The sequence below is a fragment of the Octopus sinensis genome, linkage group LG1, assembly GCF_006345805.1.
Source record: "Octopus sinensis linkage group LG1, ASM634580v1, whole genome shotgun sequence".
NCBI classification, from domain to species: domain Eukaryota; kingdom Metazoa; phylum Mollusca; class Cephalopoda; order Octopoda; family Octopodidae; genus Octopus; species Octopus sinensis.
In genome coordinates this window covers 204,991,295-205,017,977 of record NC_042997.1, presented here as the reverse complement: position 1 = coordinate 205,017,977, position 26,683 = coordinate 204,991,295, and the positions used below count along the sequence as shown (strand labels likewise).

Genomic DNA, 26,683 nt, shown 5'->3' with positions numbered 1-26,683 from the left:
ACGTGAATGGCTCTAAGTCTAATCGACTGAGAAGTGAAAGCAGGGTTAGCAAGCTGTTTTTATTAATGGAACGCTAGATATTCTAGAAACTTCCAAGAGAAACATTAAGCTTCTTGAATAATAAAGAATCCGCTTTCATAGCACAGATGTTTCCAGAACCTCAGTGAAGGGAGACGACTCTATAAACCTTCTTGCAAGGGACATCATTCAACTATTTAGCTACATAGACCACTACATATATATATACATATATGAGAGAGTGAGAGGGGAGGAGGGAGCTGAGTGTCGTTGTGACTGTGAGAATGTCCTGAACCAGCAATATTAATATTATTATTATTATTATTATTATTATTATTATTATATTATTATTATTATTATTATTATTATTATTATTATTATTATTATTATTATTATTATTATTATTATTATTATTATTATCATTATTATTAATATTATTATTATTATTATTATTATTATTATCATCATCATCATCATCATCATCATTATTATATTATACACTGTAGTTAATAATCCATAAAACACTCTGAAGTACCTTTGATTTTATTAAAGAATATCAAATAACTGGATTAACGTCTCCGGCATATACATTAATTCTTTCGATAATTTTATCTAACATGGTTATTGTTAACCTACGATTTGTATTTATTATAGACAACAATTTAGGTATCATAGACGTCATCAATATCAAAGTAATCCTTGTGAACGCTGATAAGTTCAAGTCTTCTCGACTTATTATATTGTTACAAGCAAAGAAAAAAGATACGATTAGAAACAGTTTTATAATGGATTTACCAATCTCGTATCTCAATGGAAAATGATGGTAAACAATTGTCTTGAACAGCTTAGCGTTTATGAATTCCTCTCCATAGCTTGACTGAACCAAACTTGGACAAACAGTTTTGGTGAGTTTTATAGACTGAACTATTATTGAGTTATACTGCTTTATGATGGCGTTCACAATTGCAACGGTATACACGAAAAACATGGCAACAAACCATACGTCCCCGACATTATCAGGTTCAGCAAGAACTGCAACAGCTATCGTAAATATGCTGTAGCATAAGATGTGGAAACTTGTAAGAAATATATAGATTGTAACGAGAGTCCATAAAAAATACAATGGAAGCAATAGACAAGTAAAAAATACAGCAGTAATCTTAAAAATACGAGAATTATTCGTACAGAGTGAGAATATATAAACTTTAGAATAACTGAAAGGTAAAGTTAAAATCAGATACATAATTGGGATTCCATAATAAACGAGGCACAGAAATAATTCGCAGACAGAAAATACAGCAAATAAAATTGTAATGGAAACAAAGAGCCAAAGTGTAATGAATCGCCAGAAAATATTTCTCCTGTAGTAATATAACCAAATTTTCTTTATACGGTTAATCGAAGTATAAATTATTAGATACCAGAAATTTGGGTTTAGAGCCAGAGAAACATTAAATTTCATTACTGCATAGAGTAGATCATAATCCTGTAGTGTAGAAACATTTAAATTGCCATACTTCTCTAATAATCTCTTATTTTGAATGAGAAACGTGAAAGTGGATCCTTGATGTAATGTATTATAAGCGACAGTCTCACTTGCTCGACTGGGAAGAACGAAGAGGATAAAATAGAAACATACGTAACAGATTAACCACACAAAGGGACCACCAAACCAGCCATCAGTATTCTCATAACTTTCTGGGATTCCTAATATTAAGGCGCGATGTCCCAATGGTATACCATCCTGGTAAAGAATTTCTATTGTTTCATATAAAAAGAAGTAATGCATCAAAAGATCCAGGAAAATTATTGAAAGAGAAGATAGAATAAAAAAGAATCTTCTTAATTTTGAGGCCAAGAAAGTGGAATGATGAAAGCAAAATAACCAAGACAGAAAATGAGGGAAATTGTGAGTATTATGGTTTTCGTTGATCCATTCTAATTTGTATGGCAATGTGTTTTGATGGGGAAATGAAGGTGATATCGTTAGTGAAAGAACACTAATAATTAAGGGAAAATATGCCCATACAACAGTTCCGACGATATTTGCATAATTGAGAAACATACTATTTTCCATGATATTTCCAGAACAAATCGATTTTGGGTGATAAACATAGCTTTCATTTTTATAGAGTTTACAGCAATAGTTCTTCACCAACTCTCTATTTAAACCGATTCTTCTGTTAGCTTTTAATGACTCAGGGCTGTTCTTCTTCATGTCCTGAGATAAATTTATTAGAAAACACATGTAACCAGATTCTCCCATTTTTAATGTATCGATCACTGAGATTTTCTTCAATTCCTGGAAAATCAAATGTATTAAATCATATCTCTGAATATTTTCTTTCCCACAATTTATATCGATATCAACCCTTGGAGTAGCAATGTAAGCTCCTAATAAATTCAAAGAGTAAATTTAAAAATCATAATAGAAATTCTTATACGCTATTAAACCATCTGGTTCGTCTGGAATCCAGGTAAATTGTCTCGCGTTTGCGAAATAATCCATTCGTACGGGTTTCAGAAGGTCATCAAGTTTTTTATCGGATAAATGGACATCGAAATTGAAAACCCTTTTGTCTGATCTTACTAAACTAGATAAAATCTTATGAACATTGGGAGAAATCTTAATTTCACAGTTATTTCCAAGTTCCTTCGCTTCTATGTTTAGTGATATTAGAACGACAATAAAAGTAATCACAAGGAAAAGTGAACTGCTTGTTGTTATCGTCATCTGCATGGCAGCCATATTTCGTTTTCTGTAAGAGAAAAACAAGATAGATAAAAGTCATAAAATATTGAAGATTCATTTTAGTTTCGTTATTTTGTAAATATTTGAAATAAAGAGTATTTACTTAAAAATGAATGTAAATCTATTTTATTATTTATTTACTAGAAAAACAAATGTGGCCAGCGGAGCAGAGGTCATATTGTATTTTGTGCTTTGCAAGTTCCTATTTTAGTTGTAATATTTCGTAATTTGAACTCGAATGAATTTTTGTGAATTTCCCGGCTGCAAGAAATAAGAGATTTTTTATGACTCGAATTTAGGAATGTAAATTATTGTATCAAAATGTGTATAACTTGAGATGAATCTTAACCTGATCATATCTGAACTGAGACCGCACATGCAGGAATCTAGATAATGTGTGTAATTTAAAAGAAAGTTGTTTCTTATTGAGTAGAACAAGGCAGGCGGATGAACTCATAAATGCTACAAAGGTTTTATAAGCTCCATTAAAATTATTCGGAGATGTGTATAGTCTTTGATTCCATAATGTCGTCATTCAATGTAAATGCATTCTAAACTATGCCACGCGTGTTGAAGATTTCATAAATAAACCCTTGAATCTTTCCAGCACAGATTTTGCGTGCCCGATTTTCCTTACAAGCCATGGGTTGTCCTTAAGTAATGGTAGAATGATCAAAGACTAATGAACTATAATCGAATTTAAAGCAACATTATTGAAAATCGAATTCTTAACCAGACAGCTATATCTAACGGTGATTCTGAAATTTTATTTTCGTTTCTTTATTTGGATCGGACTCCTCAGTCACCAAATTTATCAAATTTTTATAAACTAGAAAGAAGAGGAAACGTTGTGTATCCATTTCCGTAAGTATAAACTCTAAGTAGAAAGGGAATTTCTGGACACCTGTAAAAAATTGGAAAAGTCAAGAAAACAGATAGGTTTGTTCTACATCAACTGAACGAGATTTGAAAACAAAAAAAAAAAAAACAGAAGCCTCTAAATGTGCTTCTTATTGCTTTCCCGACTAGAAAAAGACCATTTTTGGATCAAATCCTTCCTTGTGATGACAAATGGAAACTCATTGACAACAGCAGAACAGGACAGTGATTAAATGCAGGAGAGTCACCTAAACGCACCATTGCACCCTAAAAAGTTGGTTGTCATTGTATGGTCGTCCGCGAAGGGAGTTATTCATTATTCATATTTGCAACAAGGGAAAACGGTAACAACATCGTATTGCTAGGAAATTGATTGTATGCGTGAGAATTTGAAAAAGAAGCAACCCAGAATAGTGAAGAGAGATGGCCCAATTTTGCTCCACGACATTGCACGTGCTCACTCTCCACAAGCTACGGTCCAAATGTTGCAAATCCTGAATTATGAGATTTTGCAGCATTCTCTGATATCTCTCCAACTAATCATCACTTATTTAAGCATATTGCCTATTTCATAAACAATAAAACATTCGTGAAGAGAGAAGAGGTGATTGAAGCATTCGGACAGTTTAACAGCAAATGATGGATTCCCTTTTTAAAGATGGAAAATATGACATAGACAAAACTTTGGTAAATGAACAGGGATCATACTTTGATTAAATGAATCAGTTCTCCAACATTTCTGAAACATTTTATTGTTAGCTTTTAAATACGACAATTCATGTAAAACAACCTAATATTAAGCTAGGAACTTTTCCATTTAAACGGCAGATCGAGAAATTAATTTTTTGTAACTAAATACTTTGAAACTTCGGAATCTGGTAGAATGTGTCATATTAAACATATTTTACTCTTAGCTTTTTGCAGAAAAGTTTATATTTACGAAGTTATTTCGTGAAATGAACAGGTCATCTCTTAGGTAGGCCATTCTTTCAGTGTTCTCTGCATGTGATCTCCTCAGGACTATGTGTGGCAGCTAATAGCGTTGTCTGTTCTCTGTCTCACAGCTCTGGCGCTCTGCCTTGGGTGCTTGAGATGTGGTGCTTTTATAGCGAGAAAAATCAGATCAGAGAGACAACTCGAAAGGCTAGAATCTCTGCAGAAGGTCAGTTCTTGGCGACGTCTCGATTGGTCAGAACCGTGGCATTGGATGTAGTGATTCCTGCTACACATACATACATACATACATACATACATACATACATACATACATACATACATACATACATACGTACATACATACATGTGCCGAGCAATTTTTAATCAACAAAACTGAGGTGTCAGAGGTACGAGAGCATAGGAGGAAGTTAGTTTCATTGTGGCTACATTACAAGAAAACCTTTCACTGTGTTCCCTACTCATGGATCCAGAAACCCTTCAACTTGCTAAAGTTCCAGTGATAATAGTCAAACCTATAGCTGATCTGACTTCATCATGGGCCACCATCTTAAGATTAAACTCAAAGAGTGACTGTATTATCACTGATAGAATACAGTGTCTCAAAGGCATATTCCAAGGGAACAGCCTTCTGTGATCTTTTATATTTCCTGTAAACCCCATGTCATTCATGTTAAAGAAGTCTGTAGGATATCTCACTGGTTCACAGGGAAACAAAAGTATCAGAATTACACACTGTTTCTTTGTGACTGACCTAAAACGTTATGCAAAGAATATGCATGAGATGAAAAAGAGCCTTGAGCTAGTTACGACATCCTCAAAGGATGTAGGTTAGATTTTGGTCAGGATAAATGTTGTTATATAGTTGTGAAAAGGAGGAATGCTATAAACTAGACTAGTAGCATCTCCGTCAATAATTTGAATGTTTCCCCTGTATCTGGTATCTAGGGGTGGATGAAAATATATCTTACAATGGCACCTGTAAAAAACACGTGTCACTAAAGAATATTACAGCCGAATTAAGAAAATTTGGACCTCACATCTATCTGCATTCAATAAAACACAATGTGTTTGCAGTGTCAGTACCCGTACCAATATTTGAGATGCTTGATTGGACGCTTGATGAGATCCTAGCAATTTGTGTGAAAACCCGAAAAATATGAACAACAAAACATAATTTCCACATAAACAGTGACGTAGATAGCCTCTACCTGAAAGGAAAACAAGTGGCAGAGGTTTAACATCGATCCAAAATGCCTTTGGATGTCACATCATATCCTTTCGGCAACATCTTTTAACCGCCAAGTGTCGAAATGCATCCCTTGACCAAGTTTGCATACATGAGGCTGATAACATCATAAGACTTGAGCAGCATTCCTTGTCTGAGAACCTAAAGTACATACTCACACGACTCTACCGCAGCGTCTCATCAGATGAAAGGATGAGCCTGTGTAAGCAGACGACCATGCATGGATATGATAGTAGAAAGCTTTGTGATGATAGTAGCATCGATCATCAAAGCAGTTTATCATGGACCAATAGCCGGATTACTACCTCGCACTTTGAAGGATATGCATTTGTTATCGAGGAACAGGAAATATCAACCAAGTACCTGGTGAACAAAGGAGATGGAGATACAGAAAAAGCATTCAAATGTGGCAAACGATGCAGACTTTGTGGAGTTCACACTGAAGATATCACCCATATCATAAGCAGTTGTCCGAAAATGTCATCACGGTATTATCTACCGATGAGACATGATGTTGTAACTAGGACACTCTATAATGAAATCCGTGGTAAGCATAATCCCAAGAAGAAAGAAAAAAGAATCCACAATATGGTAGATGCCATAGCCACTCATAATAAAAAGGAATACCGGTGGAATGTGCCAGTGAAGACCTCAGTAAAATATAGGAACAACAGACCTGATATAATGATTTGGGATAGAGAAGAGAAACTGTGCACAGTTGTGGAAATTAGCTGCCCAGCGGATGTTAACATAAAGCGGTAGATCAGTGAAAGAGAGAAAACCTCTGCTGAACTATTGAGAAATATGATGTTGCTCTATCCAGATTACAAGTTCAGGTTTATACCTGTAATTATTGGGGCACAGGGATATATAACACACTGCCTAAATACCAATTTTGAGAAATTAGGCTTCTCAAAACCAGAAAGGAGAAAGCTAATTCGAAGATTACAGATCCAATCCATCACTGGAACTGTAAAAATCTGTAAAACTTTCCAGAAGTTTATCATTTAAATATATATGAGTATGTCTAGATATGTAACTATATGCATGAGAAAACATAAAAACATACAAAAATACAGATCTTCACACACACATTCATACATACGTACATACATAAATAAATACATACATACATGCACACATACATGCATATCTACATAAATAAATACATACATACATACATACATTCATACACACATACAAAACATCCTGTTGCTATTGTTCAATTTCTATTGAAAGAGCCTTGGATCTAGGTTACAAACCGGTTCTTGCTCTATTGGCAAGGAATCTTGAAATAAAACTGAACAATGACATACATACATACATACATACATACATACATACATACATACATTCATGCATGCATACATGCATGCATGCATGCATACATACATACATACAGACAGACAGACAGACAGACAGACAGATTGGCTTGAAGTGACATGTCACGTATTTAGTATGGAAGACTATTTATGGAAGATACGATGAATACTATCTCCATCTTTGAATCCCTGTTAAATAACTGGTTAATCTTCAGAAGAATTAACTGAAGGAGCCTTTTATTAAAGATTGTATTGATTTTCGACTGAAACTTGAATTTAGCATGCAGAGATTTACTACAAACAACATGGCTGGACACAACATCAACAACAACACAACCAAGGAACAGAACAAAAACAACAGCTCAACAGATAAACAGATTCTTTCTAGCTGTAGTTAGAGAAGAAACCGTAACCACAAAACTCATTTTGTTTTCTTGGATTTATGAATTGAGGACAGATTTATTAATTGTTATAGAAGAGCTAAACAAAACCCCGTCGTTGGATGTTTGATCAGATTGGAACTGTACATGGACGATCCGCATCCACAACTAAATTATTTCACAGCGAAACAATTACGCCAACAAGCAACGTTGTGGGACGTAGGAAGGAAGTTTGTAGCCGAACGGAACAAAACCTTGAAATATCGGGAACTGACATTGAACTGTCTCTTCCAACTTATGGCGTTTGAGATGTTTGAAGGAAGTGAACCGCTAACAACGAAGTTCTTGTCATCGTTGGCAGCTCGCTTACCGAGGCGTCGGGTGATGCCTGTGATGGCGTTTGGCTTTTCCGACGCCTTAGCCTCGCCTTCGATCCTGATAATGTTACGACTTTCTGGCTTACATCAGTTTGTTCCGTTGGGCCTTGTCGTGTGCGACCAACTGAATCAATTGGTGCTGCATTGATGGTTTTTCTCTCGTTCTTTCTTTTACGTTTCTCTTATTTTTCCGATGTTTCTTTTCTTTGTCTTTCTTTTGTAAAAAATTAAATATAGAATAATCAGGACTATTGTTTAAAATACACAGTTTCAGTATAATTTTGAATGAAGGATATATTTTGGGAAAGATCTGGAATTAAGCTTCTCTCAAACAATATAAACGAAAACGTGGACGATTTTGGAACCCCTATGTGGTTTCGCAGTTAATAACATTACAACAAATACTATACAGCCTACCAGCTAAACTACGTCACAAGCTAAAATAACTGACCATTGTCCCTCTACTATGACTATGGCAAATAGCAGGCACAACCGCAACGGTTATTATAGAAGTTGTAATAGTAGTGACAGTAGTCAGGGGAGGAGTTATGAACATCACAGAAACTTCTTCCCGAGAAGACAGAGACTTCTTCTGGAAGAAAAGTTGTTAAACAACAAAAATAACAATAACAAACAGGAAAGGAAAGGCAACAGCATTTATAGGGATTCCAACCCCAGAGAGAAAAAAGAAAACCCGATTGATTCATGGTCTATCCTCAGACAGACACCTCGTCTCACTGTGAACTCCTCCAAAGAAAACAAAATACTAAAAACAACAGCCAAATATCTCTCAAATCCTTCCTTCAATTCTTAGAAAGGAAATACATTGGTGGACAATGCATATGAATAGAGAGGGTGGTGGTCAAGGTTAGAATGTCTTGTATCATGGATCTACTCCCACAACACTGACATGTTGCTAAACCAAGAAAATAATAATTCTCTTACCTTTTGCGAGTCTCTCGATTTCAATGATATACGTACAACAAATACTGGGAAACAAAAAGTAAGCCAATTTCTTAAAAGCATCAATAATACTTCTCAAACAAAAAACAACCTTCCTCTGAGCTTTCCTGATCAAAACAGAACCCAAGTTGTGGTAGACAGACTGTATTATCAGAACTATGCCTGAACCGGAGTAAACTATTTCTTGTGTGTGTGAAATATATAAATATATGCGTAAAATTGTAAATCTATATCTGTAAAGAATGCATTAACATCATTCATGCGGATAACCCAGTTTTATACATGCATGCACAGTAACCTGAGAAGCTTTAGTCACCCCTGCACATTTAAATAGGCTTATTACTTTTAGTAAATTGGATTTTCCAAAATGTTATTTTTAACACTAGAAAACTCAAAAAATCTTGTCTGTGTAAGCACTTCTCTGACAGTCATGTCCAAATTCATCTTCAGATGCCAAATAAAAATGACAAAGAAGAAGCATGAGAAACGAGCTCAGATTGAAATTTGGTAAAAGAATGGAGAAATGTGTGAGTAAGACAGCAGCTGATTGATTGGTCTGTAACTCCATCAACTGTTTCAAGAATTCAGAAAAGAATGGAAGAAGGTTCATAAAGAAGGCTTCACCTACAAGAAGTAGCCGAGAATGTTCCCTGATATCAAACTCAGCCAACCTAAAGTTAATACATCAGAAATTATGATACTGGATTCTCTGTACACAGGAAATGTATGGGATAGTCACGGGAGGAATGTCTCTTATGAAAGACCAGCTTAATCTGAAGCTAAGAGAATCAACAATCTTATTAAGATCTCCCATGTATCTGATGCAACTAAATCCATTCACTAACAGCTTATCTCCTTCTAATCATTATCACTACCGATGATAAGTTCGCAAAATATGCCACACAGTGAAGATCTCTTTTATATATAAGTGTTTGTGTGTCCATATATATATAATATATATATATATATATATATATATATATATATATATATATATATATATATATATATTTATACATATGTATAAAAAGTACAAACTGGGACAAAAACGCAAAACATTTTGATGACGACACTAAAAACGCGGACGTGACATTCGAGACCTTCACTCTTCAGTCAAGAACCGGATCATCCTCGCAATTTCGGCTGATTAATCCGCATTAGATTCCTTGGAAGAAAGCTTCGAATATATACAAACAAGGACATAAAAACGGACGATGTTACACGAATATGAATACAAAAATAATACGTGAAAACAATAATAATAATACGTAAAAACAATAATAATAATATTAATAACAATAACAGGACATCACGAACAGGCGTCTTTCGACCAGGACGAATTAAGCTCAGCTGGCGTGTTAGGAATGTGCCTTGGGGCTAAGAAAAAATGTTGGTGTTACCATAATAATAATAATAATAATAATTATTATTATTATTATTATTATTATTATTATTATTATTATTATTATTATATTATTATTATTATCATTATCAATATCATCATTATTATTATTATTATTATTCAGTAGTTTTATTTTTTATAGCGTGCTTTCACTTCACTACCGAGCGCAGCTCTGTGTGCCTTGGGTATGTGCTGTGATTTGTTGTGATGCTCTGATGGTTATTGTATGGAAAGTGTTCTGCGTAGGATGTGTGCAAGTGCCTAGTAGTGCAATTATTATTATTATTATTATTATTATTATTATTATTATTATTATTATTATTATTATTATTATTATATTATTATTATTATTATTATTTATTATTATTATTAGTGCAATTTTCTGTATGTTATATGTGTTTGTAACTCCTGGTGTTTTTGTTATGTATTTGTCTGAATATTTTTTTATCATGCCTAATGCACCTACTATGATAGGAATTGTTTCTGTTTTTAGATTCCACATTCTGGTTACCTCTATTTCCAGGTCTTTGTATTTTGAAAGTTTCTCCATTTCTTTTAGAGACACGTTGTCATCTGCAGGTATTGATACATCAATTAGAAAGCCTTTTTTCTTCATGATCTCTGACAACTATATCTGGTCTGTTGGCCTTAATTTCTCTATCTGTGTATCGGCATATCCCAGAGTATGGTTGCTTTCTCGTTTTATGTGACCTTTTCTGGTGTGTGCCTATACCATTTTTTCTGTTGTTATTCATAATGTTGACATAGCTTCCAGTGTATGTAGGTTCCAACTCTGTCATGTCTGTGAAATATTTCCTTCTTAGCCAGGACTGGGCAGCCAGAGATAATATGTTTATTGTTTCTTGTCTATCTCCACATATTCTGCAGTTACTTGTTATATTTCTTTTATTAATGTTTTTGATAATTTTTGTTTTATTGTTTCTGGTTTTATTATTAATTATATTATTATTATTAAATATTATTATTATTATTATTTTATTATTGAGTGAGCGAGCAGTGCACGTCATCAAAGTAACACTGGGGTAAAGTATACGAAGCCCAGTATACACATCATGACTATCCGTCTGACAAGGGTACACAACGTACACGCATCACAACCACATGTGCGCAACATGGTAATCTCATATCAACATTAACAACGTATGACCTTGCAGGTGGGGCTCAGTTAGAATTTTCTTCAGGTCGAGTAACCCATCCCGCTCAAAAGCTGCCTGAATAAGGTTTGTTTAAGGATGATGAACGAAATACCCATGTTTCTAAGGGTGAATTATCCAAATCTCAAAGAATCCCTCTCTACACTACTTCTCGTGATCAGAGAAGCACATATCGTCAGCCACTAAGGGGCATACCCAACTGGGTAAGGTCAAGCAACCGACAAGTAAATCTGTGGTATTGAGCAGAATATTTGCTGTAGCCCCTCTTCTATACCAAGGCAAATCAATGTACATGATAACACTTGCAATCAGTTAAGATCAGAAGCCATTTGAAGCCACTGCGGTTTACTGCATCAGGGCATTTATTATTATTATATTATTATTATTATTATTATTATCATTATCATCATCATCATCATCATCATTCGATTTTGGTTTTGGTTTGCAAGATTCTTTATGTGAGTTTGTGTGTTGAAGCATATTCTGTTGTGTCTAGGGAGAATCATTTTGTTTTTGTGCCTTATAATGTAACACACTCACCGGTGAAATTTCCACTTATTTCTTGTTTTTATTTTCCTCAAATATTCGTTGTGTCTGGCAACATTTTCAATAGTCTTAACTCTGTCCGTTAATTACACTGCGTTCCTCTTTGTTTGTTTGTGCGCATGTGTGTGTGGGTGCCTATGTATGTATGTGTGTATGCATGTGTGTGTATGCATGTGTGTGTATGCATGTGTGTGTATGTATATATGTTAAAAAGATAGCGTTAATATCGAAAAGATAGTGTCTTCTACTATAGCTTCTGTCCGATCGAAGACTTCTGGGTGCATTTGGTGGACGGAAACTGAAAGGAACCCGCCGTATATGTATGTATGTCATTATTCAGTTTATATAAAGTTTTCTTACCAATAGACCAAGCCTAGATTCGAATTCCAAAAACATCAACAGGGTATTTTAGTATGTATGTATGTATGTATGTATGTATGTATGTATGTATGTATACGTGCAGATTTGTATGTTTTGTTTTGTGTATGTATTCTCATGCATATCTAGACATGTACATAAATATTTAAATGATAAACCGCTGAAGAGTTTTACAATGTTTTACAGTTCCAGTGATGGATTGGATCTGTAGTTTTCGAATTAGCTTTCCCCTTTCTGGTTTTGAGAAGCCTAATTTCTCAAGATTTGTATTTAGGCAGTGTGTTAGATATCCCTGTGCCCCAATAATTACTGGTATAAACCTGAACTTGTAATCTGGATAGAGTAACTGCAGATTTCTCAATAGTTCAGCATAGGCGTTCTCTTTTTCACTGATCTTCAGCTTTATGTTAACATCCGCTGGGCAGCTAATTTCCACAATTCCCTTCTCTAATTTCCACAGTTTCCCTTCTCAATCCCAAATCATTATATCAGGTCTGTTGTGCTTATATTTTACTAAGGCTTTGACTGGGATATTCCTCCGGTATCCTTTTTATTGTTGCGAGTGGCAATGGCTTCTACCATACTGTGGCTTTATATTTCTTTGTCGCGGAGTTATACTTGCGATGGATTTCATTAGAGGACCTCGTAGCTAATACATCATGTCTCACTGGTAGATAATACCGTGATGACATTTTCGGACAACTGATTATGATGTGGGCGGTATCTTCGGTGTGAACTCCATAAAGTCTGCATCTGTTGTCACATTTTACTGCTAATCCTGCATCTCCATCCCATTTTTAATCAGGTACTTGGTTGATATTTCCTATTCCTGGATTGCTAATGCTGGAATAGAATGCCTTCAAAGTGGGAGGTAGTAATCGGCTATTGGTCCTTGAAAGACTTCTTTGATGATTGATGTTACTATCACCACAGAACTTTCTTCTAACATATCCATGCTTGGTTTTCTGCTCGTATATGCTCCATTCACCTGAGGATACGTTGCAGTAGAGTCGTGTGACTTCATTGGGTATGTATTTAAGGTTCTCAGACAAGGAATGCTGCTGCTCAAGAAACTGCCTTCCAAGTCTTATGATGGTATCTTACTTATGTCAGCAAACTTGGTCAAGGGATGCACTTCAACACTCGGTGGTTAAAAGATGTTGCAGAAGGGATATGATACAACATTTAAAGGCATTTTTAATTGATGGTAAGCCTCTACCGCCCTCTTTTCGTTTTAGGTAGTTGTGGTCTACGTCACTGTTTATGTGGAAATTTTGTGTTTGTTTGTAACTTCCGGGTTTTCACATCAATGGTTCGGATCTCATCAAGCGTCCAATCAAGCATCCCAAATGTTCGTATGAACACTGACACTGCACTCCGCACTGCTGTTTTATTGAAGGTACAGAGAGTTCTGAGGTTCAAATTTTCTTTATTTGGCTGTGATAGTCTTTTGTGGCATGTGTTTTGTTACAGATGCCAATATAAGATATGTATTCATGCACCTCCAGATATCAGTAATATTCCTCATCAGATATAGAGGAATCAATTAAATCATTGACGGAGATGTTGTTGGTCTGGTTTATAGTTTTACCCCTTTTCACAACCTTATAAAATTTATCCTGACCAAACTCCAACCCTACTTCCTTTGAGAATGTCGTAACTAGGCCAAGGCTTTTTTTTCATCTCATACACATTCATGGCATATAGTTTGAAACCAACCACAAAGAAACAGTGTGTAGTTTTGGCATGTCTGTTTCCTTGTGAACCAGTGAGATATTCCTCAGACTTCCTTAACATGAATGACAAGGGGTTTTCAGAAAGTATAAACAACATCACAGAGAGGCTGTCCCCTTGGAATATGCCTTTGCCATACTGTATTCTGCCAATGATAATACAGTCACTGTTTGTGTTTAATTTCAAGATGGCGGCCCTCGATGAAGTCAGGTTAGTTATGGCTTTCACTATGTTCACTGCAACTTTAGTAAGATGAACGGATCCTAACATGTATGTATGTATGTATGCTCTATGTTTGTGCCCTCATCACCGTTTGACAACCGGTGTTGGTGCGTTTCCGTCCCCGTTACTTAATGGTTTCGCAAAAAGACCGTAAAAAATAAGCACCAGACTAACATGTAAGCCCTGGGATCGATTTGCCCGACTAAAACACTTCAGCGCGGTGCTCCAGCATGGCTGAAACAAGTAAAAGAATAAACGAATGGAGAATAGCGGGACTTCGGAAAATGTAAGAATAAAAATGATATAAGAGATTCAAGGAGGGAGCAAACGCTGGGAAATGGGAAGCAGACTGAGGTGCTTGAGCACGCATGCGCACACACACGAGCGCATACACACACTTACATTCACAACACACATATACATACATACAGACACACAGACAAACGCGAACATCTTAATATTGCAATGATAGCCACTGATCTGGAAGAGAGAGAGAGAGACGTCTTTTTACTATGAGGCTTCATGTATCATTAGCCTAGAACAATACGGAATGCATTGGATAGGACAATATGGAGAGTATAGACTACCAACTCCCACCATCACTCTCATCTACCTCCCTCTATCTTCTCTCATACTTCTCTATTTAGTAATCTCCGTCAGCCACTGGACCAGTCAACTTACTCCTCCCAAATAATGGCCATTCTCTTTTCTCACTATCCCAACAATTACCACCAACACAACCCTACTCTCTTCCACCTCTGCTACTATTACTCCCTACCAGTCTCTTTATTAACCCCTAACTCTTGAAATTTATTTTCTCCTCTCACTATTCCCTATCTGAATACCTCCCCCATTTTCTCCCTCTAAAACACTTAGCTCTCCACGTATTCATTCCATCTTTGAACTTCTTTCCTTTAACATCTCAAATGTAAGATCTCATCGCCGAAGATGGAGGCTCATTTCATTCTACGATGGAATCAATCTATAAACATTATTTTGGACCACCGACTCCCCAGAAACAGCTGTTGGTTTTGTAATACTTTATTCAACATCTTTAATTCTCTGTATCATTTGCATTCTGTGTGTCAGATATACATATATGCAATTTTTGTATTTCATGTATTTAATATACTTTATATTTTCACCCGTCTAACATGCTTATCCCTCATATATATATATATATATATATATATATATAGATATATTTATAAATATCCAAACCTATATATATATATATCCATACCTATATATATATATATATATATATATATATATATATATATGGATATATATATATATATATGTATATATATATATGTATATATATAGTATATATATATATATATATATATATATATATATATATATATATATATATATATATATATATATATATATATATATATATATATATATATATATATATATATATATATATATATATATTACTATGGATATTACTATAGGGAATTCGTCGTGACAAGACGTACTTTTCATAGCTCCGATCAAACTCAGTAGCCAAAGAAGCATATTTCAACTCAAGCCAGCAGAAACTCTCATTGTTTTTAGTCCCAGTACTTTTGAATTCTACAATTCTACTTTTCTACTCTTTTACTACCATCGGAGGATAAATTTATACAAATCTATATACAACCTGGAGAAAGAAAAATAAACCAAAACTAAACCCAAAACTAGTTCTAAAACTAGTCCCGTGAGTACAATTCTTTTTTCTTGATCTGTATTAAACACACCGCTCATCCTGATTTGTACTAAATACACTGAACTCTCCCACACACACTCAGATATAGCCACGCATTTCCGAATATATCGACACAAAATTTTCAACGGTGTTTTCACTATTATACATCAAGCCATCAATTACAAACGTACAGTGTATAATACTGTCCCACTGAATATGGCCAATAATATTCAAAAACACCACTGGGTTGTAAATGAAATCACTGCACTGATTAACACTTGGTACACTCACCACAACGAAGCTAATGTTTACAGTAAAATAGCTGAAAAATTAGCAAAACAATCCTTTCACAGATCTGTAAAACAGATCGAAAATAAAATAAAAGAGATTGTAAGAATATTTCCTATTTTCCACACGCACATGGCAACACTAGAAGCCATCCTTGTCAATGAATGTAGTGCACCAAATGACCCAACTCCAACAGGTCAGGGGTCACTTCAACGACCCGATAGCCAGCAACAAACATCTAACCTAATTCCACCCATTCCACCCAACACTACCTTGGCAAGCCAGGACTCACTATCACAACAACAAGAGCCTGCTTCTGCTACTACATCACCAGTATCTGAGCAGATTCCACCCAGCCCTACTGTTGCAAGTCAAGTTTCACTGCTGCTACAGCAACAACAACAACAACAACAACAACAACACTCTGCTACTTCAGCCAGAATAGAAAAACCACTACTACACCCATATCAAACACCCTGCCGTTACTATTTTCAAGGCAACTGTAGATTTGGCCCCAGCGGCACCAACAACAAGGGACGCTGTGCTTTTTTCCATCCTACCTTATGTCGTAGACTTGTTAAGGGCACCTGTTCATATGGTATAACAGGAAAAAACTGCCCTCACCTCCACCCCAAATACTGTCCTAAATACAGAGTCCATGGTCCTGATCCCAAATATGGATGCACAAAAGGCAATGGATGCACCTTCTTCCATCCTAAACTGTGCCAAACTTCTGAGTCACTAAGGATGTGCCTGAACCCAGAATGCAACCACCACCATCTGAAGGGCACAAAATGATCGCAAAATAAATATAAACAGCAACAGAGGAGATCTACGACAACAACAAAAACAAAATTCAACCACGTTTCCCCTCCTACAATCAAACAACGAAGACAGAACCATGAAAAAACCATAACACCAAATAACATAAACATGAAATATGTATCCTCTGACCAAGTGGCAAACCAAAGTGATAACTCTTTTTTACTGACTTACCTAGAAATTATGAAGGCCGACCTAAGCCAGGAGATCCAACGAGCTATCAGCAACTACCTATGCAAATCACAAGGACCACATACCCACTACCAACAAGAAAATCATACACACACAGCTCCATAAAGAACTACCCACATTGTTTCCACCGAACAACATAAAACGTAACTTAGAACAATGCAAACATCAAACTTCCCTTACCTCGACATTCCTGTTAAATGTACGTGGCATCAACCCATCAATTATTGCCCATAAATGGAAGATCCCATATATAGAGAGTTGGCATGCCGAAACGGCACATTGCTTCCCTTTCTTTATCCTTACCGAGACTCACCTGAACAACACCCATATGGACGCCGAGGTGAAAATAAAAGATTTCACCATTGTTCGTGCGGATCGCACAGACCGAAATAAGGGAGGGACAGCCATTTTTATCCATGACTCCTTTTCACTTGATGCTAAGGACATATTTTCCAATGGCTATTGTGAATCTGTATCACTATTCAGCAAGGCCAAGGACATAATCATTTTTGGTCTTTACAGGCCTCCCCAAGCACCTCTAAATTGCTTTGAAGAGTGCCTTAGCAAAGTCAAGTCCTTCCTTCGGAAGTACAACTCCGGAAACATACTAGTGATGGGTGATTTTAACCTCCCTCATGTGAACTGGCCCACAAATACTCGGAAGTTAGGCAAATGCTCTACATCAGATAGAGCAGCAGCAGAACTGCTCTTTAATCTAATGGATGAATACTTCCTGACTCAGCAATGTGCTCGAACCAACGAGACAGAATAAAACGATCTTGGATCTGGTATTGACCAATCACTCTAGATTCGTTCACAGTATTTCAGTTGAAAAAACTCTCCTCTCAGACCACGACATGGTACTCTGCAATTTTAATTCCCGACATATAAAAACCAAACCAGCCAATCCCACTCCATGGCACTCATTTGACAACATAAACTTTCACAAAGCGGACTAGGGAGCAATCAGAAAGGATCTGTCTTTCATCGACTGGTATTTTACTCTCAATTCCAACCATATTGAGACCGCATGGCAGCACTTTGAAAACATTATCACCTATACATGCTCTAAACACGCTCCCACAAAATCTACTAACACAAACAGAAACCGGCTCCCTAAAAAGAAAAAAAACACTCATCTAAGTTTTTTTTAAAATTATATATATATATTTATTTATATTATATAGAGGGTACTATTATTCATAGGTACCGCACGCTAGGATGGACACTTGCAGTCAAAACTACTAAAATAAACAAATTGTACCGAATGCAAAACTTCAAAGCAAGTCATTTAAAAACAGAATTTAGTTACATATCACCTGTGATTTCGCAATCAATGCAGAATATGCATTCTATGCTCTTCAGTGAAACGAACTCAAGACATGTAAGGAAAAAACACAATATAGCATACCCGACAGCCAACCGTAGAATTCGTCGTAGCATGTACGAATGTTTATCTTTACATATCTATGAAAATGGCGGGCTTATTCGCAATGCATTTCGGTTACAATCTGCCTATTCGAGGTTTTTCACGCTAACTACTGATAATTTCTTATAAAGATTTTATCCTTAATTTTAAATATATATATATATATATATATATATATATATATATATATATATATGGCCTGGGAGCGAGATATTCACATAGGCGGCGGATACAGGAGTTCTGAAAATATATTTTCCAAATACAGTATTTACTAGATGTAGAGATGCGCTGGATTCAGGATGGAGACGGCAAAAACGGCTGTGGCACCGAGGATATGTATATAATCTTTTATTCTTTTACTTGTTTAAATCATTTTACTGCGGCCATACAGCAGCACCGTCTTCTTGATGAGTGTGTGTTTGTTTGCTTGTGTGTCAGTGTCTGTGTATGTATGTGTGTGTGTGTAAGAGTCTTTCTAAATATACTTGATATTGTCCCAATGTTTAATGAAAGTTCTTCTAAAATTTTATTGTGTCTGGGTTTGACTCATTCTCTTTTAGTGTTTTTTTTATTACTTTTGAAATTTATTAACTGTTTAAAAGTTATTTAGAGAATAGAATGTCACAAAGCCTTTGTCTGTATTTTGTATGTAACCGCTTTCGTTGTTGAACTTCTACAAAACACGTGTTCTGGGGTAATGCGTGTAGAGAAACTTGTTTTTAATAATCAGTTTGGTTTAGTTTCAGATTGGGAAGTCTTATAATGTGCCTTTCATAGCTGGATATTTTCGTCTTTTATTTTGTAAAAAGGGAATATTTTCTATTTTCCATTTGCACAAATGTTTACATGTTTATTACGTGGACAATTTCTAAAAGATGAATTTTTAATTTACTATTTGAGGACGTTCACACGGTTGGTGAAATTTGTTCCTGTTCCTCCAATGTAATTCTCGTCGAATTGTAGGCAAGTAATGCAGAAGTTGTGACGTTTTGTTTTGAAATTCATGTTTGCATTCATTTGCAATTCCTTTAAATTCTTGATTTTGAGGGTTGTTCATTTTTCAATTCTTTTGACAGACCCAACAATGAGTCTCAACTGTTTGAGTAATACACATATATACACACACCCTCCCACAACCACACCCTCCCACAACCACACCCTCATTTACACACACAAATACGGAAATGCTTTGAGAGAAGTATGACAAAGCGCCCAGAGACATGGATTCCGAGAAGAAAGACAAACAACGTTATAGTCGATATCAAAATAAATTCTTTATTCGATTCGAAACAAAATAAACAAAAACCTGGATTAAACCAGACAGAAAGAAAATATTAAGCAATGAAGAATTGTTTTTCAGATTGTACATTTAGATGTATATATGTGCGTGTGCGTGTGCATGTAAGTCGATAAATGAAATACCAGTGAAATACTGGAGTCGATATAATCGACTAGTGAACGCCCCACAAATTTGAGGGTTTATGTCTCCACAATGTTTTACATTGATCCACTCTGATTTGTATGGTAATGTGTTTTTAATTGTAAATATGAATTCATCGTGAGCAAACAGTGGCAGATTGAGTTGACGGGAATGTGAAGGTACTTTCGCTTTTGATACGAAACTAATGAGTAATGGTAATATAGCCCACAAAACGGCACCGGCGATACGTGCTAAATTCTGAAACATAGCATTCTCAATAATCTTTCCTGAACAAATAGATTTGGAGTGATAAAAATAGCTTCCATTTTTATAGAGTTTACAGCAATAGTTCTTCAACAGTTCTCGATTTATACCAATTCTTTTGTGAGCTTCAAATGTGCCAGGGCTGTTCTTCTTCATGTCTTGAGACAAATTTATATAAAAACACATGTATCCAGATTCTCCCATTTGCAGTTTGTCCATAAATATGAGTCTTTTCAATGCGTCGAATATCAAATATATTAAATCGTGTCTCTGAATATTTTGTTTCCCACAAGTGATATTGATATCAATCCTTTGTTTAGCAACGTAGACGTCCAACATATTAAAAGTGTGCATTGAAAAATCATAGGGGAAAGTTTTATATATAGTTAAAGCGCCTGATTTATCTGTAATCCACGTAAAACTCCTCGCATTTGCAAAATAATCCAATGGCACAGGATTAAGAAGTTCATCAAGTGTCTTGTTTGATAAATGGACTTCAAAATTGAAAACCTCTTTTTCTAATTTTACTAAACGAAATAAAATCTCACTGATATTGGGAGGGATTTTAACTTCACAATCATTGCCGAGTTCCTTCGCATCGATGTTTAGTGATGTCAGTGTGATAATAAGAATGATTGAAAGAATAAGAGAACTGGTTGCTGTTGTTGTCGTCTGCACGGCAGCCATATTTGGTTATCTGTAAAAATATGAAAAAACAAAGCATATTAAGTAATGAAGATTCAACTCCGTTTCTTTATTTCATAGACATTTGCAATGTTACGAAATAATCATAAGTGTTGTGGTCAATGTATCTGAGAAATCAATGCATTTTTCTGTTGCCGAGTACCTCTTTTATGGTTAAACATATCCCCGTTTCAAGGTCGATATTTTCTATTCAACGGTTGCAGGAGATTTTCTATTCAACGGTTGCAGAAGATGTTCTATTGCATTCGATGCTACCTAGTTCAAGTTATTAAATTTAGCATCATAACTGAATCAAGTTATATTTGAACTGAAAATACGGAGGTTTCAATATAGATGACGTAAAAAACAGTTCTCTTTATTAACAGTCGATTAACATCTGATTGTACGAGTTTGTGAAACTCCTCAACACCACAATGGAACAGATGATTTTTTTATCTGCAATAACCAGCGTTTAAATGGCAAATATAAAAAAAGATACTGAATTTATAAAGTCCCCCAGTGTCACTATTGTCTAATATTCTACTCCTCCGTTCAGTGTTCTGGGTTATTCATATAACTTTTAACATAAAAACAAAGTTATCTTTCTTACAGCCGCTCTGATCAACTCTAGCGAAGCAAACTCATTAAATGGCAAAATTCCTACTGAAAACATTTTACTGATGTAAATCTTTGTCTCTCTTGCATTCTTCCAGTGGCGTTGCTAATAATGAAGCACGGTAAGTGACTGCTCCCTGCAAGCACGTTTTTCCAATTTGCCCTGTTTTCAACGATTCTTTGGCACTTTTCAGTTGCCTCAGCCCCAGTAAAAAATTGCCATTCAAAAATTAGGCCATCTCCCCTCTAAAACGTTGAGTTTATTTGGCGACAAGGGATTGAATTAAAAGAGTTAGATCCTTTTGATTCAATACTTCAACACATTGTTGACTTTTGGCCTCCTCAATAGGCTGAAATCTCCACTTCTGAATTTTGCAAACCATCTTCAGCAAGTTCTTTCATTCAACATTTTTCCCCATAAACTGAGTGTATGTTTCGAGTCGCTTCCGCTGCAGAGTTTCCTTTTTTCTACTCATAAATTATGTTCTTTAAATGCTCTTTGGATACTTCCATGTTAGAAAGTGTTTTAATGAAAGAAATTTTAATTCTATTATTCTGTAAAATAATATTTCATTAGTTGAAATGTACAGAAATGCATAAAAATAATTTTAAATTCCAATAGACATTCTATAATAATATTAAATTTCATTCAATTTTAAAAAAGATAAAATCGGACAGAACTTATTTGATGAGCTGATATATTCCTGTCTCACACTCATACCGTATGTATGGACTTCGGGAACTTCTAGTAGAGCACAGCAACCTCCAAAATAAGGCACAATGCCATTTCCTGGAATGAATGTAGATAAATCCTTCTTATTAAATACATACATACATACTTACGAACTCCAAGCGACACGTCACCTATTTGATGTGGCAGACTATTCATCGAAAATACGATGATTACTGTCTCCAACTCTGAAGCTAAAACTACCAGCCTTATCAAATAACTCGTTCATCTTCAGATGGATTAACTAATCGGGGTGGTTTCCGACAGAAACTTGAATTTAGCATGAAGAGATTTACTACAAACAACATGGCTGGACACAACATCAACAACAACAACAACACAACCAAGGAACAGAACAAAAACAACAGCTCAACAGATAAACAGATTCTTTCTAGCTTTAGTTAGTGCAGAAACCGTAAACACAAACCTCATTTTTCTTGGAGTTATGGATTGAATATTGATTAATTTAAATATTACAGATGAATCAACAGATTGAAATGATACTTGGGTGATTTGCACCCAGAAATAAACAATGCACAATGCCATTTCCTGGAATAAATGTAGAGAGCTCCTTCTTATTAAACACACACAAATATCAGCCCAAAGAATACTGGTGGAGCATTCACATCAAAACATCGGTGAAATGTAAGTATAACAGGCCAGATATTGCTGTCTGGGATAGACAAGATAATGTAGGTTCCGTCATACAGGTCGGTTGCCCTTCTGATGGGAATATCTCTTTGAAAATCAAAAACAAAGAAGGTAACTATGGACAAATGCATTGTAATGTCCAGCTTCTATATCCAGATTACGAATTGCATTTATACCAATAATAATCCTTTCTACTATAGGCCTGAAATGTTTGTCGCGGAAGGGGCTTGTCGGTTGCATCGACTCCAGTGCGTGGCTGGTACTTATTTCATCGACCCCGAAAGGATGAATGGTAAAGTCGACTTCAGCGGAATTTGGACTCAGGACGTAAGAACCAATAATGATAAAAGCTCTTCGTTTTGTAAGTAAATGCTTAACTGTCAGTGTGGATAAGCTTGGATTTTCAGAACAAGAAATCAATGGATTAACGCATTACAAATACAATCTGTATATGGAACAGTAAAACTATGCAAGACTTTTCTCAGGTTTAAAATGTGACGTTATGTCCGTCGTCTACATTCCAATGATGGAGCTTTGTATGTTCGTTAGAAAGCAGCTCCTTCTTCAGGGGAAGAATCTAACAAATGAAGTCCCACTGACCTATAAATTAGACATTAAATGATAACATTAAATAAGCTATACGCTCGTATTTTATATATTTTTTATGTGAATGCCAAATAAATGAAGCTCCATTCTTACAAAATATTCACTAAATTAAGTAAGAAGATAATTATAAATGTCATTAATTTAATTGCAAAAATGACGAAAATATTGTCAGTGGAGTTGCTTACAAATTTCGGTCTTTAACAACCGACTAAAAACATTCAGTGTAAATCTAACATCAAAATATGGTGTTCTGTAAGAAACATATTAGACTACTAAATTCTTTAATTGTCAAGATATATTACATTTATTACATAATATATGTTGGAACAAAGGCGGTGAGCTGGTAGAAACGTTAGCACGCCGGGCGAAATGCGTAGCCGTATTTCGTCTGTCTTGACGTTCTGAGTTCAAATTCCGTCGAGGTCAACTTTGCCTTTCATCCTTTCGAGTTCGATTAAATAAGTATCAGTTACGCACTGGGGGCGATCTTATCGACTTAATCTGTTTGTCTTCCTTGGTTGTCCCCTCTGTCCCCTTCTAGGTAGTAAAGATATAGGTATTTCATCTGTGTTTACGTTCTGAGTTGAAATTCCGCCGATGTCTACTTTGCCTTTCATCCTTTCGGGGTCGATTAAATAAGTACCAGTTACGCACGGGGTCGATATAATCGATGTAATCTGTTTGTCTGTCCTTGTTTGTCCCCTCTGTGTAGCCCCTTGTAGGTAGTAAAGAAATAGGTATTTCAACTGTGTTTACGTTCTGAGTTGAAATTCCGCCGAGGTCGACTTTGCCTTTCATTCTTCGAGGTCGATAAATTAAGTACCAATTGCCTACTGGGGTCGATCTTATCGGCTGGTCCCATCCCCCAAAATTTCGGGCCTTATGCCTAGAGTAGAAAGGAATATATGTTGGAACATTGCCGTCCTATATATATATATGACACTGGGTGATTGTGTAGTGATGTGAGCTGGTATTCTACTCAGAGACACATGAACGGCATCGTATGGTGACATGTAGTTGTTTTGTTGTGAAAGCATGAGCCTATATGAGCAGAAGTAGAAAGCTCCGTGCTGATAGTAACATCGATCATCAAAGCAGCTTATCATGGACCCACAGCGGGATTACTATCTCCCACTTTGAAGGGTATGCGTTTGCAATCGAGGATTAGGAAATATCAAACAAGTATCTGATGAACAAAAGGGATGGAGATGTAGGTAAAGCATTCAAATGTGACAACCGATGCAGAATTTGTGGAGTTCACACTGAAGATATCACCCACACCTTAAGCAGTTGTCCGAAAATACCATCACCTTAAATGTCACATGACGTTGTAGCTAGATCACTCTATAATGAAATCCGTGGTAAGCATAATCCCGAGAAGAATGAAATAAGAATCCACAGTATGGTAGAAGTCATAGCCACACGTAACAAAAAAGAATACAGATGGAATGTCCCAGTGTAGACCACAAAAACTGTAATCCCAACAGACCTGAGAGAATGATTTGAGATAGAGAAGAGAAACTGTGTACAGTTGTGGCAATTAACTTCCCAGCAGATGTGAACATAAAGCTGAAGATCAATGAAAAAGAGTGTATCTATGCTGAACTATTGAGATTACAAGTTCAGGTTTATACCTGTAATTATTGGGGCCCTGAGATATATAGCACACAGCCTAAATACCAATCTAGAGAAATTAGACTTCTCAAAACCAGAGAGAAGAAAGCTAATTTGAAGACTACAGATACGACCCATCACTGGAACTGTAAAAGTCTGAGAAACTTTCCAGAAGTTTATCATTAAATATATATGAGCATTTCTAGATATGTAACTATGTGCTTGAGAATACATACATAAACATACAAATCTGCACATACATACATACATACATACATACATACATACATACATACATACATACATACATACAGACAGACAGACAGACAGACAGACAGTCTGGCTCGAAGCGACACGTCACGTATTTAGTATGGAAGACTATTTATGGAAGATACGATGAATACTATCTCCATCTTTGAAGCCCTGTTAAATAACTGGTTAATCTCCAGATGAATTAACTGAAGGAGCCTTTTATTAAAGATTGTATTGATTTTCGACTGAAACTTGAATTTAGCATGCAGAGATTTACTACAAACAACATGGCTGGACACAACATCAACAACAACACAACCAAGGAACAGAACAAAAACAACAGCTCAACAGATAAACAGATTCTTTCTAGCTTTAGTTAGAGAAGAAACCCTAACCACAAAACTCATTTTGTTTTCTTGGATTTATGAATTGAGGACAGATTTATTAATTGTTATAGAAGAGCTAAACAAAACCCTTTTGTTGGAGGTTTGATCAGATTGGAACCATACATGGACGATCTGCATCCACAACTAAATCATTTTACTGCGAAAGTAGCAATAGTAGTCAGAGCTATATAGCGGTGCCCCGACTAAAAGATTTTCAAGAAGAAATAACTTTGATTTCGAAGCACTCTCTCGAAGAGAGAGAATTCTATATCAAAGTAAGCAAAAGACTACCAGACACGGTATTAAAAGTTCACCAAGAAGAAGAGAAGAAGGAGATAGAAGTGATGTTTGGGGATAGCAAAAAGAGAACATTCAATTACGAACTGACCACTCTCAAACAGGAGCTAAAAGATGTCAGTGAGAAACCTCGAAATCAGAAGAGAATAACCAAGAGAAAAACAGTAAACGAAAAAATTAACCAGAACCAGGCAGCAGTATACAGAGATATTGAGAGGAGGAGTAATGAACATCACAGAAACTTCTTCACGAGAAGACAGAGACTTCTTCTGGAAGAAAAGGTGTTAAACCACAAAAATAACAATAACAAACAGGAAAGGAAAGGCAACAGAATTTATAGGGATTCCAACCCCAGAGAAAAAAAGAAAACCAGATGGATTCAT

General features: G+C 35.7%; 2 protein-coding genes across 6 annotated transcripts in view; both read right to left on the bottom strand.

Moving 5' to 3' along the window:
• Positions 1–533: 533 nt before the first annotated feature.
• Positions 534–8,965, bottom strand: LOC115218430. The gene is made up of 2 exons (XM_029788251.2): positions 8,877–8,965; positions 534–2,777 (listed from the first exon to the last, which is right to left on the bottom strand). The coding sequence occupies exon 2, from the start codon at positions 2,282–2,284 to the stop codon at positions 575–577; it is 1,710 nt and encodes a 569-aa protein (XP_029644111.1). The 5' UTR covers positions 2,285–2,777; positions 8,877–8,965; the 3' UTR covers positions 534–574.
• Positions 8,966–19,943: 10,978 nt separating this feature from the next.
• LOC115218442 overlaps positions 19,944–26,683 on the bottom strand; it is an 80,011-nt gene continuing 73,271 nt past the window's right edge. For all 5 annotated transcript variants that reach the window (XM_036508840.1, XM_036508836.1, XM_036508833.1 and 2 more), the window contains one exon: positions 19,944–21,162. In XM_036508840.1, the coding sequence (XP_036364733.1) occupies positions 20,151–21,152 (1,002 nt within the window). In that variant the 5' untranslated portion in view covers positions 21,153–21,162 and the 3' untranslated portion in view covers positions 19,944–20,150. The remainder of the gene's footprint in view (positions 21,163–26,683) is intronic.